This window comes from Lissotriton vulgaris, chromosome 3_1 (genome assembly GCF_964263255.1).
Source record: "Lissotriton vulgaris chromosome 3_1, aLisVul1.2, whole genome shotgun sequence".
Taxonomy (NCBI): domain Eukaryota; kingdom Metazoa; phylum Chordata; class Amphibia; order Caudata; family Salamandridae; genus Lissotriton; species Lissotriton vulgaris.
Window position 1 is genome coordinate 2,022,060,018 of NC_141689.1, and position 17,978 is coordinate 2,022,077,995.

At 44.4% G+C, this 17,978-nt stretch overlaps 1 protein-coding gene across 29 annotated transcripts in view; it reads right to left on the minus strand.

Moving 5' to 3' along the window:
* Window positions 1-17,978, minus strand: part of LOC147728754 (sorbin and SH3 domain-containing protein 2-like) — a 643,768-nt gene that overhangs the window by 214,185 nt on the left and 411,605 nt on the right. For 21 of the 29 annotated variants that reach the window (XM_086962533.1, XM_086962510.1, XM_086962511.1 and 18 more), the window contains 2 exons: window positions 17,755-17,932; window positions 10,395-10,509 (listed from right to left, as the gene is read on the minus strand). In XM_086962533.1, coding sequence (XP_086818659.1) covers window positions 10,395-10,509; window positions 17,755-17,932 — 293 coding nt within the window. The remainder of the gene's footprint in view (window positions 1-10,394; window positions 10,510-17,754; window positions 17,933-17,978) is intronic. The other 8 variants (XM_086962518.1, XM_086962536.1, XM_086962529.1 and 5 more) reach the window with 1 other exon arrangement.

Here is a 17,978-nt window from a genome sequence, read left to right on the forward strand (position 1 = left end):
AGGTGGCATTGTGTAGCTCTGCATCAACTCTATTCCACCCCAGAAGTACCAAGAGAGCCCCAGATAACTGCCACTTCTGCACGCTAACGTCACTTTTTTTCTGAACTCTGTCCACTTTGTTAGACTGGGAGACATTGAATAAGTTTAAGAGTGTGCAGATCGAATAGTTGGGATCTTTTTAGGAAGAAACAAGTCCGTACCACAGAACAGTCAGGTTGGTGGGTGAGTGAGGGGTCTGCAGTTAGAGTATACACCAGAAAGAGCACTACCGAAAGTAAGTAACATGCTCTTCTGATGGATACTTCCAACTGCAGATTTCTCATCTTGTGAACGGGCATTGGCTTAAATGGGGTACATATCAAGTATGTCAGAACTAAATTAAGGTCCTACTATGGGACCACAAAAGATTTGGGTGCAAACATGTGGAGCAACCCTTTCAGGAAACGCACCACAGTAGGTGATTTAAACAAAACCGGTTGATGTGGTAAACGTAAAAACGCAGACATGGCTGATAAATAACCTTTAACCGTGACCACAGCAAGACCTTGCTGGGCGAACCACAGTACAAGCAGCAACACATCTGGAAATTTGGCTTGCAGAAGTTCCATTTGCTGAGAGGTGCACCAAGCCACTTTCTTCCCCCATGTCCAGCATAAATGTTTTTTGCGGATAGACACCTGGCCGCCAAGATGACATCCACTACCTTGAGGGGTAGGTCAAAAGGAATCAGCTGTCATCACTCAGTCCTCACAAATGGGGGAGTAGGTTGTGCAGGCCTAAGCATAGGACTCTGACCTTCTTTTGTAAGAGACATGTCTCCTGAAGGAGCTGTCTGATAGGGAGCACAGAAAACTGAAAATGCCGGTGGCCCACCTTGAGCCTCACATAAGACCTGTGGGACTGGAGGATTGGGATATGTAAATAAGTGTCATTCAAATCTAACACCACCATTCAGTCACCTGGATTCAGGGCAGGTAGATCTTGGGCTAGCAGGAGCAACCTGAACCTGTCCCTCATGAGAAAGAAGTGGAGAGGAAGAAGGTGTAATATAGGATAAAGGCTTCCGTCCTTCTTCGGCACATGGAAATACCAGGAATAACATCCAACTTTCGTTTCTGATATCGGGACCCTCTCAATGGCTCCTTTGTCACTAAAAGCCTGGACTTAATTCTGTACAATAAACAAGTGGACTTACAACCACTCAAGTGTAGGTGGTATACGCTACCCTACAGAGCTCAAATCCAATAATCTTTAGAAGGGAAATATCCCTTGCACACTGTGAAAAACACTTTTGACAAAACATCCTGTCAAACGACAGAAACGTTGATGTAACGAGCTCCAGGTCCTCGCCCGAAGGTATGGAAAGAAAGGATATTAGATTAGTGTGCAGTGGTGACAATCATAAGGAGCTCCAACTTCACTTCCGGGCTAGGAGAGAGTTGACATGGAGCTGCATAATGGAATTTACCACAGGAAAGGTTAGAAATTTTCGAGCTCCAGTCTAGTACCTGTGGTGTATTTAAAAGGTGGGACATCTGCCTTTAGAAGTATCCATCAGAAATGTGCTTGATCAAGAGCATGATCATCTTTGTAAACGCTGCCTGTTACTGAAAAGGGCAGAAGCCTAATCTCTGGATTGTTTGCATATAACAATATTAACTCTAGGACCCAATTCTGATCAGAAAATATTCTTCTCTTATCACTGTGAGCCAAATTATAAACATTTGGAGTAATTAATGACTTTTGCATCAGTATAGCATTTTACTTTTGTGCTTGTCGTCACTGATCCCCACTTCGCACCCTCTCCTCCGAGCACAGCCATCGAGCGATACGCGCGACGTCCACATCACCACATCACCATAGCCATCAGCTGAGTACCGAGAACAATTCATGCCACTGAGCTACTTGGCAATGGTGCGTTTGCCAAGCTGTTTTGTTGAAAGCTGTCTTTGCATCCTCGTGGAGTTAGGGCGCCATTTTGGATTCCCTATGGCACCTTACTGAAGGCTGCTACAAAAAGGGTTGCAGTGAACTTCAGCCTCAAATATACTTTAATCTCAGCAAGGTTTAGAAACTCTGCTCAGAATATCTTTGTTTATGTATTAGACGATGAAGACTGGCAGCAAAGGCTTTTTGCATATTTCAATGGGGCCGATCGTAAAAGCCATCGAACCTCCTAGCTAGAAGCAAGAAATTGGAACATTGCCTATTGTGTCCAACCATAGTCCCTCTGCGTGCACAAAATAACCAACCTCCTTTAAAATGGATTGAAGAGTTAATTAAAAAATAAAGCAACCATTTGGCCTAAATTAAATACCTGACCAACTGTTCAATATTCTACTTAAACATTCATTACACCGCCTCCTACAAAAGCTTTACTGTTCACACTCTGGTTCACTCTGTCATTTCAAAGTTCCTCCTTGTTAGAGTCTGTGCCGTGACAGGACTTCTCCGGTCAGATAATGCTCAGCGGGTCTCAGCTCTGTCAGTGCATAGCTGGCATGTGGAAGTAATACTCTCAGCACAGACTGTCAGCACTGCCAGGTAGGGGTAATACATTAAGGGCCAGATGTACAACAACCTTTTTTGCGGCTGCAAATGGGAGATCGGCACGTTTGTGACCGCAACAAAAAGGTTCCAGGCATGTACAAATGCTATTTTGCGAGTCACTAACTCGCAAAAAAGCATTTGTGACTCTCGCTATTAGCAGGGGCGGCTCTAGGCTCATGGCGGCCCTGGGCAGGGAGCGTAGGTAGGGGGCCCCGGAAGAGGGGGTCCGGGCGGGGCGGAGCGCGGAGGCCAGTGAAGAGGGAGGGGTGCAGGGTGTTTGGAAGTGGAACAGAGCCGGAGGCCGCCAAATCCCTGCCAGGGGCCGGCACGCAAATATGTATCCATCCTCAGAGGATTATTATATTTAGGATACATATTGACGTGGTGGCCGCTGGGGTTTGGTGGCCCTGTTTAGGTGCACAGCTTGCACATGCCTAAGGCCGCCCCTGCTATTAGGAAGGGGCGCCCCTTCCTAATAGCGAGACTCACTGCCATGTACTGTTGTTTTGCGACTGCATTTGTGGCCGCAAAACACTTGCAGTTTACCATCTACTTCAAGTAGGTGGTAAACCACTCGCAAATGGGAAGTGGTCCCCTGGCGACCCCTTCCCCATTGTGAATGGGTGCGTAAATCATTTTTTAAGAGCAGGCAGTGGTCCCAGGGACCACTGCCTGCTCTTAAAAATATGAAACTGAAAAGGGTACTTTTTCTTTTTTAAATGCATCCCGTTTTACTTTAGGGAAAATGTGCTGCATTTTTTAAAAACAAAAACTGCTTTATTTAAAAGCAGTCCCAGACATGGTGGTCTGCTGACCCCAGCAGGCCACCATCCTTGGGAGTACTAGCCATTCCCAATGGCGTCGCAAATTTTGACAGCCTCATTAATATTCATGAGACATGCAATATGCGACAACATTGGGAATCGCAAACAGTGTCTGAGACACTGTTATACTTTAAGCTTAGCGAGTCGCAAATTGCAATTCGCAATTTTGTGCAATTTGCGACTCGCTAAACTTAATGGTCGTACATCTGACCCTAAGTCTTTCTCATATTATGCATTCAAAGAGGGCGCAATTCCGAGAATGTGGCTTTGAAAGTGCCATCACTTCTCTCCAAATTGGATAAGAATTTCTAAGAGAAACGGATCTTTCATTCGTGGTTAGAGGGGCGGGGGAAGTCTGCATAGACTTTCAAAAGGTGTGGACACTTTAACGTATGTTATGTGTCGACTTGGATTTGTATTTTCTGTCTAAGGTCCCGGATTCGTTTTTTCTCTTTTCTTTCTTCATTTTGCGAGCATTTCTCTACATTCCCATTTTAGCTATTCCCGTTTACTTATTCCCTTTTTATCACCGTCTAAGTTTGGACGTGAAGAGGATGGATGGGTTGGGTTTTGAGAGAGCAGTGGTTTAGAATCTTGCTACCCTGAACATGCGGTCTCACTGCTGCGCAGGAGGCTCCTGGTTTCAGCAGGTAAGCCACGCTTGCTGAGGAGCGAGCTGGTGTGCATCCGCTGGCATGTGTACCCACATGAGAGCAATCCATGTGCAGTCTTCCTGTGCTGGCTTGTTATTACAGTGGCACATGAGGCAGAGTTGGCCCGAAAGCTGGTGTTTATTGTGCTGCATCTGTGGTGATGACACAACACTTCCCACGGTGCCATGTCTGACTCAACATTTCACATGCAAGCCAACTGAAGATGCATCATCGGTTGGTCATTTTGAAGGCATCTGCACGAGCTTGATTTGGCAACCTCATATTCAAGCTTTTATTCACACTATTATGGTGTGGTTGCTAAGCACCAGGAGGCTTCTTGCCTGTTAGATTAATTAGTTTTAAGGTGACTATATATCACGTGGAGCTAGGTTTCAGTAAGAGGCTGAATTTGAGGGATAGATTAATTTGACCAGCCTCAAGGTTAGATAAGCTTTGAGGAGGTGAGTGCTTTGGTTATTAGGATGGTGGAAACCCTCTCAGATGCCTTCCAAACTTCAGAAGCCACTCCAAACACGTAAAACTCACTCGTAAGCCCAGGTGTGTGGGCTGGCAGGGTCACCAACCCTCCCACAGCGATGAGGCTTTCATGCCTGCAGGAGATAAAGTATCAGGAGAGGAACACAATGGTGCCCATAAAGAGGCTGGTGGGATGATTTCACAGAAAAGGATTCATAAAAAATGTGTGTCAGGCACGAAGTAGTCTGGTCTTTGAGGGGGTGAGTGACCTTGTGAAAACGCGGTTAGTTCTGAGCAAGCAAGGCAAAGGCTAGGACAAAAGAACTGCCTAGAAGGCAGTAGACTGCCATCCGATGTAGTCACCAAGAGTTATTAACTCACACAAGTTATTGAGAAGCAATGCGAGGTGGAGAAGTGTGGCTCAATGATTAGAGCGGCAGACCCTGATGCAGAGGTCTAGCCCGGGACCAGGGTTCAATTCCCCGCCTCGGCGGGTCTTGGGCTCAAAATTCCACAGCCTGATAATTCTCGCCTCGGTGCCTATTCCAATCATGGAGTCCCACTCTGCAACTCTGGGCAATAGCTTGCCTAATCTCCACAACGGCCCCCACAACGCTAAGGATGCCTGGCCTCCACCTTGGGGGTGCCCAGGAGTGGACGTCTCACAGGGAAAGCCAGGATGGGTTCCACAGCGGTATTCGTACAAGCGCCTTGAGACCCTTGCGGGTGAGTAGTGCGCTATACAAGTATCAATTTACAATTTAGATTCCCCAGAGGGAGTACATATTACTGAACAAATGGTCAGTAATATAATTATTTATGAGGACTGCCAATCTGTTGGATTATGCGAGGTAAAAGATGCATCGGTTCAAAAACATTTTCAGTTTTTCCATGGTGCCAATTAGGCCTGGGCTGTAAATTCCGTTCCGCTTGCGGAATTTGGGTAATTTCGCATTCTGCGTAATACGCTAAATTGCCCAAAATTCTGCGTTCCGCGACTTCTGGAAATTTTTTGCTTGTTCGCGTTCTCAAAATGCGTGTTTGCAAGATATTTCCCCCCGAGCACGCAAACAGCGATTGCTAACAGTGAAAAAGCATCGCGAACAAGCAATTCCACATGCTCGCAGAATTTCTGCGTGTTCGCAGAGATTTTTTACCGTTTCACAGAGATTTGCGTAACGCGATTACGCAAATTCCGCCCACCCCTAGTGCCAATGGCGGAGGAGTGTCGCACCACTGGCTCAGAGCCAGCAGCTGAAAAATAAAACAGCACAGACACCCTGTGCCTTAGCGAAGCATCAAACCAGCTCGCTCAGGCCAATTCTGGCGCTGCTCTCACTGCATGAGAGCAGTGTCTGGATTGGATAGGAAGTTAGTCCCAGGGACTGCTGGGAGAAGCATACGAACAGAGGAGCATCAGAGTGTGAGGCAGCCACATGATCAGGCAAGTTAAAACATTTTTTTTTAATTCAACCCTCACCTTCCCCCCCGCTACCAATGCCGCTGCTGCTACCCCACCATTGCATATTGGTAGCAGCCACGACTGCATGGTAGCCGTGACTGCATGGTGCTAAATTCCTCCTGCAGGGGAATATAGCACGTTACATCACAGGCTATTACATTGTGTGCCTTTACAACATGGTTGTTACAACGACCGGTTAGCTAGAACCCAATACCTTTACAACGCAAGTCATTAGATCGACTTGCTGTAGGGGGGCGCTGGACTCAGGAATAGTATAATTTACTATTCCAACTCCAGCCTTCACAACAGTAGGGAAGGCGTTGGAATAGTAAAATATACTATTCCTTAGGTTAGAGCGCCCCCTATAGCAAGTCGATCTAATGGCTTGCGTTGTAAAGTCATTGCGTTCTAACAGAGCGGTAGTTGTAACGACAACAACTGCGTTGTAAAGGAACTGCGCTGTAATGACTGCGTTGTAAACGCTGTCTCCCCTGCAGGGATACGGGTCCTCCTATTCTGAGTCTGTCGTTTGCACCCCTAAGCTAGGCTTACATGTTTTAGAGAGAAACCTGACTTAGGTTTTCGCAAGCTTTTTTAGCCTTCAATTACTGCAGATGCGCACAAGAGGGGTACAGCAAGGCCCAGAGAAGTCAACCCAATAGTTTGATGGTTCACAGACATCAGCTGCATGTTGTCAAGAACCGACTGGTTAGCTAAAGCACGCGTGTAACCAAGATTTGAAGTTCTGAATAGTTATCCTAGGTTGTGTCTTGGTTAACACGCACGGGTTCCTATAAAGCGCACTAATAGTCATTCCACTTTAAACACAACTCTGGCATAGTTGTTTTTTGTTCAGCGGCGGCACAACCAGGGTATTCTGCCCAAAATTTGTCCACAGAGTGGAGTTACTAATCCAACATATGCTTTAAAACATATTAGAAGTTGCCAGGTATTTTGTTTGCCTGGACTCATTTACACTCCTGTTGAATACAGCAGACCTGACACCTCAGGGAGCTCTGGGCAAAGTGCTTGACTTTGTAAATGGAAAGTGCACAATCAGAAATGTACGAGTCATTGTAAGTCTCAAAGGCTACAGCAGAACCTCTTGCCTATAGCCGGGGAACAGGGAATATCCCTTCTTTCCCTTTTCAGAAGGAAATGAGCAATAATCTACAGCACAGGGATTGGCTGGGAGTCTGTCCCAGGGGCTGCTAGCACCCAGGAAGAGGCCAGGAGAAGCGACGTGTGAGGCAGCTGACGGCATCAGGTATGTTTTAAAATTTGTTTTAACCCATCGTACGCCCCTCACGCTCTCCACATCCGCCCTACCACCTTTGTTAGTGGCATCCACCACTGCTGACGTGGTTAGTCTGAGCTGGCCGCTCAGGCAGTGCCAGGGACAGTTCTCCTTCCAGCTGTGCAACACAGCCAGGTGTAGAAATACTAAGTGCGCATGACAGTTTGGCCGACCCAAGACGGCTCGCCAAACCGTCATGTGCACTTACGGTGCACCAACCCCCCCTCCTCCCTCTGACAACAGTCCATCTCAACCCTGCCCGAACCTGGCTTAATACTAAAAATAAAATAATAACATTGTGTTATCATTTTTTTTCGTTTTTACGACTCAGAAAGCAGTGGGACAACGCTCCTCCGCATTAGCGGAGGAGCCGCTGCTGCTTGCCAGGTTGGATAGCTGATGATGCTTCCATCAACCTCTAAAACTAGCAGTCCACCAGAGGGTTACCTTGTGTCCCATGAGGCCAGTCCAGCCTTGATTTCAGATAGTGACACTTAGGCCTTCATTATGAGTGGTCTGTAAAATGTCAATCTCTGTACAAAGCCCTGGTTCTGCAGGGTTTGGAAGTATAAGTCAAGCAGCTTTTATCACACCCGGTAATGATAGTGGGCAATAACGCCTGATCCCTGAAGTAAATCTTAGCAGGTGAAACCCACCAGAGTTTAATAATGTAGCAAAAATGTATGTATGGATTTTGGAGCATCACGCACCAAAATAAGCATGTTATGCCTCATTATGCTGGAAAAACTTGTAACAGTTGCTATTTACTGCATCCAATAAATAATTATCACCAAGGTATTATAATTTTACGTTAAATGTAGCACAAATACCGGTCCACTCACAGTGAGGGCCTTTCTGTGCCGCTTTCTATGCGCTGTACAATGTGCTCCGTTATACAAGGCACTTTAATGGGGCAATAAGAGGCTTTTATTAAGTAAATGATCCTCATTGCAATCAGCAGAAGGAGCTGGTATTCTGGTGAAAACGTTTGTTGTGTTCAAGCAGCCGGCAGCCAGGGGACCTGTTTTGCATTCCAGGACACTGATTAAGTAGTCCAGACAGTTTACAAAGAATGCTTTCACTTCAGGGGGCGATAATCTTCTGGGTGGGATAATGTCCTGTAGCTGATGATGACCGCATGCTAATTAAAGCACATGGTGTTGGAAAAGGAGAGGGAAATAGTTAATGTGCACTTGGGAATTCAGCGCAAAAGGGATGCGGCCCCCACTTAAGAAAGATTTAAATACAAGCATCTTTGTTAGGACTACACCCCTTTGTTCTACTCTTAAATTAGGAATACTCTCTCCCAACTCTGAATTACTCTTCTACATTCACTTATATTATTCCCTCACATGCTGCTACTGATCCCACGTGCGGCTCACACCCGCCCCCATTTGCTCCAGTATTTAATGTTAATTCCCATTTGTAATGTACTTGAATCCCAGCCATGTGATTCAACCTTAGAATGAAACTTTGCTAGACCTTATAACAACGAAGCATTTTTACACCCAGCTGAGCATTTGAATTAAACGTCCCACCATGATGAGCGTTTGTGAAGACATGTAACATATAAACACGTCAGTGTACAGCAGGGATCCCCCAGCATGCCTGGAAATATTCACAGTACATTTAAATGCGCTAATTCATATACATCAGCATTATCCCTAATATAATGGTCCCAGACACACCTTCCAGTGTGTGCCCTTAAAATGTATTTCAATTGACTGTTTTCAATGGAACCACTCTTAACACACAAGGGAGGGGGGAGGTCAAGCTGCCGGATGCCCTCCAAAGACATACAACTATCACAACTCAGAGTGGCAGCTATAGGTAGAGTACGAGTTACAGTATTACTTCCTCAAGGCAGACGAATGTCAGCCCAGTTTGGACGTTCGCAGAATTCCTGGCCGAGTGCATGGGGAGGAGGAGATCATTCTTATGGAAGAGGAAACCTCATACATATAATTGTGTCATGCTTCATCATCGGCACCCTATCCCCACCCTGGTAGTTCAAATGAACCACACTAGTATGCAGAAGGGTCTGTGTATGTATGTATGTACAACTGCAGTGACAGATGACGCTCAGCGCACAGTGATTTAGCATGGACTCTCGACATACAACAAAGGACACTCGCTCATAGGTTCTGGCACTGACTCTGTAGTATATATATAATATAATAATGTGAGCAAGGCTACACGTTAGCCGAAACGCGTCATCCTGTCTGACAACATCTCGCACCAGCTTTAATAAAAGTCACTGCAGCCAGCAGTGAGAAAGTCATTTTTGGAGTTCGTGTTTTTCTCCTTTTGGTGGATCTAAGCACCGGAGCGGTAATTGGATAATATATAATATATATTATATATATATATATATATATATATATATATATATATATATATATATATATAATGTATAATATAGCTTGTCTAAAATTAAAAGTGGTTTATGATCTGATTATTTTCTCATAATATCCCAATGAAGAAAGCAATGTTGACGTTCTCATGCTCCAGAAATGACAGACCCTCATCATTGTCATCAAATAGCCAGTCAGAAGTTGTAGCCACAGCATGAGTACCCCAGCCCACTTTAGTTCTGTAGCCACGCTTCTCCCCTGATCAGGCCACCATTGACAGGACTCTTTGTGTCCAAACCAAAGCGTGTCTGCAAACGTTTGTTCTCATTTGTAGCTTCAGTTCTCCTCAACTCTACATACCTACCAAAGGAATTAGTAAAAATCACCCCTTTCAAAAACAGGACCATCTTGTCACCATGAATATAGGTTCTTTTGGTAGGCTGTGTTTATTTCTAGTTACAAGCCCTTACCCGAGCTACACACGAAACCAGGGTAACAATCCGAGACACAGCCAATCACTACCTATTTCAACTCTTAACTCATTGTCATAATGTTACACTCCTCCACCCCACTGTCAGCCATGGAAGTAACCGAAAGGCGTCACCCAGAACTTTATATTAATACATTCATGCCACAGAAAATCTTTTTGAAGTAGGCCGACCTAATTCAGCCTCAGTTGCCTCTACACCAGCTTGTCACCATGCTGAACAGCGTGTGGGGAACCACAGAATGGTTATGACCACTTGTCAGTTGTACATCAAAAAGGATGACACTTACCGGTCGTTCGTGCTCGAGGATGGACGACTTTCCTGGTTCATATTCAAAAATACTCCTCGGCTCTGAGCGAAATTTGCGTGTGTCTACTTTTCTGTCCGGCGGGTCCCAGTCATGCCTAACAAGGGGGAGAAGAGTTTCGTGAGCAAGGGGTGGTCCATCAGCTTTTATTTTTCTGCTGCCTCTATTTATTTTTTTATTATCTGTTAATTTCTCAAGACTTTGAATGAAATTAAGGAAGGCTACTACAAACAAGATTATGCAATATACTGTCCTTTCATAAAGTAGGGTTTTTTTTATCACAAGAGCCTTTAACATTTTCTACATCGGGGCTCAAAATAACTATTTTCTCAGTGCGGGTAACTCTGTTTTAAACTATATTGTCTTCTACCTCTCTTCACTCCAATCAAGATGTTTTTATTTGTGTTAAAACGCAGCCACCATGGGAACACATAGCTAAGCATATAGTGTAGAACATTAAATACAAAAATGAACTGATCGCATTTAACGGCAATAGTCAGTGAAAAGAAAGGCACGCAAAGTGTGTCATGCACAGTTCACTGGAGCCCTTGGCAGTTGTGGCCGTCCTGAGGGGCAGTGCTTCAGGAAATCCAAAAGACACACAAAGCTTCAGGAAAGCCAAGTAAAGCATCGGCCTTTGCAGCTGTCTAATTAAAGTGAAAAAAACATCTAGAGGCCCAGAAATTTACTTTTTATATGTATGAGAAGCGCTTCTGAGGCAAAATAGCATTTTACTTGGAGAATGCAATATAACTGCACTATTCCTGATCCGGAGGGGCAAAGGAAGGGGGTTACAGATTAGTCTCGCCACTCCTAGCCAGAGATGTCCTTTCTGAGACTGCATCAAGTAAGGAGCTGGCACCGAGGTCCACAGCTCAGCTGCCTAGGATCCTGCACAGGTCGTTGAGTTGGTTGCTGTGCAGGCCGAGCATGTGCAGAGCTATACTCGCCTCAGGCACTGTCTGGAGTTGGGTGGGTGTTAGATTGCCCTGGAAGACTGTGCACATTGCAGAGGCTTCGAGGTGTGCATGTCGTAGGTACTCTGCCCGCTCTTCCTTCAGCACCTCCTGCACAGCCATCACGCGGCCAGTGGGAAGCTCAGCTCAGAATCTGTTACCAAAGTCAAGGGCCTGATTGTAGATACATAACTTTAGAAGTTGTAGGCCCAAGCCTTCACTTTTTGTAAAGTGCCATTGCATTTGGAGCACTTTCATAACCTTTCCCGTACTGCACTTTTTACCACTAAAAATAAGCCTACAAATATGGTGTGAAAAGCATCTGGGAGTGTTGGCGAATACCCACAAGGGTGTGTGCTTGGCGGTGTTCACTACAATTCAGATAAAAACCCTCCTTCGGTCTCCCTCCGGCAAATCTGTATTCCCACCTCTAATACTCTGTTTATCAATCCATGGCAGAGTAGGGGAATTAGTGCAGCCATAAATGTGATTTAAGATGATTAATGTCTCTAATCCAGATTAAGTAAATCAGGATTTAGGAAGTCTCACCCCAAATTCAATACCATGCAGTCATAAGCGCAAATTACAACTGCTAAAAGGCCACAAAGGAAAAGTGCATTACTTGAAATAGGGAACAGAGAGAAGAAGGTACAGTCCTTAAAAGTGTGAAAACGCAAACCAGGCCCATCGTGGGTGAGCCCAGCGGCATATGTGAGGGTACCAGTACCCTAAATGAACTTCTGTCTACACGGACAAGATATGGATTTTTTTTTTAATTTGGTTTGTACAATCATTTTGGGTTATTATTAGCATCTTGAAGGAAAGACTGAAATATTGAACATAAAAGAACCCGACTCAAAACAATGCGATAATGACAAAAAATACAATACAGTTCAATATCCTAACAGCAGCAAAGCTTGAAAACAGGCAAATGCACTTTAATTTCCCCGAAGTAAAACATGTACAACTTCATTAGGGAGCCAAGTTTCCTTGACAATATTTGCTGTTATTCGCTCTACACTTTTGAGCTGAAAAAAATGATATGGAAAGTGTTGGAAACTGTCTGCTTAGATTTGCAGTCTTTCCAGAATGAAATGGATTAATTTGGTTTGCAGCGGCAGTCCGTTGATGCTCTATTTCCACCCTAAGATTTATATTTCAAAGGAAAATGCAAGCCTGTCCATTTTGGAGCTAGCGAGTTTCGTATTTAAACCCATTGATATCACAATAAGTCCTGACAGTTCGAGATTGCTTCCTCGTTCCTTTGTGCTGGGCGCTGGCGGACCTGCAGGAACACACCCGGGAGAGCAGAATTTGCTGAGCGGAGGTGGTGCGTGGCTGAGATACATAATGAGCTGGCGGGATGCATTTCAGATATACTCCAGGGAGTGTAACTAGGGCAAGTGCGGGAGAATGGCATCTTTAGAATTCAGTTACAGTAGATTTTATTCGCATCTTCCCGCCAAAAATATCAGAAGTCTATCAATTCACCGAGGAAGTGCCGCGTGCTGCCATCTGACATTCCTGAGGACATTATCTTTACAGAGGGAAGCACTTCAGCCCCCTCTCTGGCGCGTCGGAAGTAATCTGAAGAGAGCTGATAATTCCAGAGGAGGGCGTCTCGCAGCTACATGGGCGCGGGAGGTAAGGAGTTGACTGCGAAGTTATGCAGCGAAGGGCAAACTGCAGCTGTTTACTGACTTATTTATTTATTTCAATATCTTGCAAAGTACAGCACATCCGATTTTCTCCACCTCTGTTTAGCGAAAGGGAGAGCGAGTAAAGGCAACCATCCAAGGGCACAGCTCAAGCTTCAAGAATTTAAGAAATACTTGAGGTTTTGGGTGGCTACAAAATCCTAAAACATTGTGTGTTGGAGCCCCTGGTATCAAGTCACTTCGTAATGACTGCGCAAGCCTTGAGGCCAGGGTCGGACAGGCCAAGGAGTCAATCAGGCAATGCCCGACAGCTGGTCTGACAGACAGGTCAGGGTGTGGGTTGGTTTTTTGGCTGGTTGTGGGCCTGTTTCAATGTCTGCTGGGGAGGTTTTTTCAGTTGTTTCCCTTATATTAAAACCAATACTGCCTGCCACAAGCTCAAATCCATGCACCCTTCCATATCTTGCAAAACACAAATGCAGTATGTTTTCTATTAGGTCAAATCTGCCCCAATTTGCAAACATGGGCCACTTTTCAGCTGTCTGTTTCACTGATAAGAGCCACTTTAATTTTGGTGCCAGGGCCTATTTCTGTTCCACTCCGACCCTGCTAGGATTTAAGCATCTGATAGACCAAAGAGCCATGAATGTTAAAGGGCTTTATGGGTGTGGCCTGAACTCCTCTGTGCTCGGACCTCTTATCCAAATGGTAAAGTATTAAGGTATTAAGAAGCAATCTGACGACTCAAATGGCGGCAAACCGTTCAGCTGGTGAGAGAAGTGTGGCTCAGGGGTTAGAGGCGGCAGACCCGGAAGCTGAGATCGGCCCTGGACCAGGGTTCAATTCCCCGCCTCGGCGGGTCTTGGGCTCAAAAGTTCCACAGACTCGATAATTCTCGCTCCGGTGCCTTCTCGACTCACGGGTTCACACTCTGCGACTCTGGGCAATAGCTTGCTTAATCTCCACAACGGCCCCTCGCGGCGGGATGCCTGGCTTTCACCTTGTGGATACCCTGCCGGGGTTATCTCACAGGGGAATACCAGGACGGGTTCCCTAAGCAAGCGCCGGGAAACCCTTTGTGGGTAGCTGTGCGCTATAAGCTCAAATACATTTACATTTACATTTACAAAAGCAGCTCTTCGATGAATCATATCCTGTGAAACGCTTTTTGAGTTGGCGAGCGGCTCGTGGCCAAATTAATGGAATCAAACAGCTCTCTCAATATCGCGCTCGATTACAAGTCAGGAGGAAAGCCTGATTCAGCTAGCACGGTTGAAGAAAATCACAGAATTAAAACACGCCGGCTAACCCGTGGCTGCCATTTTTTCTCTTTCTCATAGATCGCCCAATATTGGTGGAAGCCTGCAGGAACCCCTGTAGCAGCACTCATTTTCCGAGATAACCCGTTCTGAAGGTAAGAATCATAAAGGGCAGGAAATCCCACAATATGGAAATTCCAATCCCCCGGTATCAGTACTTGTGGCTTAGCCTGATTCCTGCAATTTTTGCAAGTGCAGTGACAGCCCTGGGGACATGCCACTATCTCATAGTTGCCTTTTTACCCAGGTTGGGTTTTGTGGCATATTGCGAGTGTTCTGGGCAAACAGGAAACAATTCATAGTTGCAACCAAAGCACAAGGCAAAATGAAACATTTCCCCCTTCCAATGACTTGTTTTTCCTTTACAAACTCCTCGCACAAACTCTTCCAAGTAATACCTGGAGAGGTTTGGGTGGCAAAATACTTTGGGTACGAGCACTGAAATTGGAATCCAAAATCGGGTGCAAGCCCTATTTGTGCTTCAGTCCAGTGTGAGGCGGCCAGTGGACACATAGTTAATTGAAGGGGCATGGATAGTAGAAATGCTGGTGCCGCAGGAGTGGAGAAACCCCTAATGGAGGAGTTGATGTCTGGATATCGGTGCATGCGAATAAAGGAAGTTCTTTCTTGCCCCATAGTTCCGGCTCACGATGCACCGTGTGATGCCATGTGACAGAAAGCTTGATTTGAAATGATAGTAAGCAATGCGCCTGTCATGATGCATCATTTACAAGGACAAGCACAGCCTTTCCAGAAGGTTACCTCTGATTTTGCTTTCCTTCAAATTGTTAGCTCTCAATACCTGCAAATAGTAAATTGTTTACTATGGTCTCTTGTACCAATCCAGCCGGCGGGATGTAAAAGGGTGATACTTTAGAGCCAATTTGGAAGTGGTACTGTTATCATTTATCACTGGCAATAGCCTGAGATGACACTCTCTCTATAGATGGTTTAATTATCAGCCAAGATAAAGGATTATATTGATAAAATCAAGACTCTCCATAAGATTCTGTGGTGGAACGACTTTACTTCCCAAATGTGGTGACAGTCTGGTCACGGTCTAGTGTTTCTTCAATAATGTGTTTCCACCATGTAACCTATCAGAGCTGTGCCACAATGGATAGGGACAAAAGGGGATATGTAATATGAAAGATCAAATGAAAGTAGGAACGATACTGGGTAAATTTCAGGTGTACACGTGCTAAGATGTGACATTGCTGTAATTCTTGACCTAGAATATTGTAATTACTAGTATGTTGTATGTGACTTGTATCATTATGACGCAGTTAGATGGGATTCTATGCCCAGCGATGTAATATATTGCAACCCTCTAATAAAAGTATGTTTTAAAAAAAATAATAATAATAATAATGTGTTTCCACCAGCTACTCCTTGACGGTTGGCTTCCATATACACCCCACACCCATCCATCTCAGGTGTCATCGGTCAGGTGACCTTTCTAATAAAGGAGGCCGGGCACACATGCCCTAGGCCAGCTACACTAACTATATGTGCGTGTCCTTTGTACAGCTGCATGAGGGCCTAGTGCCCTAACCATTACACTACAATATAAAGTTAGCAGTGTAAGGATTTATTAGGTAGTGAACATTTCTCTTATTTCTTCTCTCGAGTCTCTTTGTTATTATCTCTTGGTCTCCATGGCTTCCTCTGCTGGATTCGTAGTTTCTCCACGTACCGACCTTTCAGGATCCAGACTTGTCTGGTGGTACATGTCTTCCTATATCTGGAGCTTTGAGTTTGCAATCTCAGTATGTAGCTGCATGTCATTCTATCAGTCTTGCTCTCCTTTCTATACTGGATGTTAAGACAGAATGTTGGAAACAAAAATATCATGGGAAAAAAATATATCAAGGAAAATAATATTGTGAAGGTAAGTTTCTATAGGTGAGCCAAAGTTTTACTATGCATAACTCCCCATATGTGTACCTTGACAAAATATATATCTTCAAGGTACGTAGATGTGGAGTTAAGAATAGTAAATCTATACTTCCCTGTATGCACTTACGTTCTCGATCTTTTGGCTCCTTGATATTTCTGACTCGATATGCTGTCCGTACGATTTTTTTGTTTCAGATATTCTGCCAGTGATCCCAACATTGCTTGGTTTCCCAGACTCTCCTCCTAGTTAATTGTGTCAGTATTGCGTTTTATCAGGCGTTAAATCATAGAAAATGTCTGCGTACCTTTCATATGGTTGCTACGTGTCTACCTAACTCCTACTGACAGAGGCACCATTTAATAGTTTTAGCAAATTTCATGGCATTTTCTTCTCATCAGGGGTGTGGAAAATCTACATTATTTTCCCTTGCTCTACTTGCTTTACTGTAACTACTTATAAGATAGACCTGTTTCCCTTTCTCTTCCAGTATGGCAAGATCCCTCTATTTGTCAGTCTCAGTTGTAGCTTGTTCAGTTTCTTGGTCGGGCTCTCTAGTCCTGATTGCTACTGCATAAAAATCAGCCGCCTTTTTGGTTGTTTTTGCATCTGTCTAGATCATTTTAAACCTCAAATTTCTATCTGTCTATCGAAGATGATGACTTTAGTTGTTGTTTGACAGAAGACAACAGAACCACACCATGGAAATGGAAACAAATAGTTATGGAAACTGTGAGGAAATCAACATATACAACTTTTTCAACGTATGTATTTTGGAAAAGTTGGTTCTAAGAATATATCTACACAATATTGCATTAACAGATTTTGATACAATTAAATTATGTTTTATAAAGTGCAGTCCTAGGGCTATGGCAGAATACTATTGTATTCACATATTTTAGCCCGATCATGTAGGCACCTTTTCAATAACTGATTGAACAGTTCGAGGCAGGATTCCGGTGGCTGTAGCGTCAACCATTTGATTGGTTCAGGACGAATAATTATATAATTGTTTTTAAAAGGTAAAATTTACACAAATTGACGCTTTGGTAAGTAGAAAACAGACATAAAAGGAAACACAAATGAGTCATTCTTTTGACTAAGATGGCCCTTTCCATCTTGATACCACTTGCTCTGCATGTAGTGGGCTAATGTCAGGTTTTGTCTATCATGCACTTTCTTGAAGACATTCCAAATAAAATGTAATTTAAAATACTTCAACAATTTAAAAGAATTAAAGCACATGTTCAAGTTACTGCTTTTGCTCTCAACCTTTGCTGTACTGACATGATCCCTATCATACCTGGTAGCACATTATATTGCGGCCCATGTGTGTGGCATCTGAAAGTCTCAGTTGTGAAGCAATAGGTTAGCCCGCAGTATGAGGGTGAGAGCCATTCACAGCGGAGTTCTGTTTCTGGAGAACGTTACCATGGAAATGATTGATAATTCTGCGGCACACACTAAACCAAAATCTAAGAGTATAAAACACAACAATATTACTGTACTTACTTTGCAGTTACAAAGCTTTCTCGAGGAGGTGGCTGAGGCAGTACAGGTATGGGCGGAGGAGGGAGAGGCGAGGAGGCCTTCACGGTGTCCATGCCGTTATCCGAGACACTTTTGGACAGCGGCCTATAGGTCTGGGTCTTGGCGGCTGGATGTGAGTAGGTAGAGGGGATGAAGTTATCTTGACAAAAGTACAGAGAGAGATCCAAAAATAAAATGCATTGTGA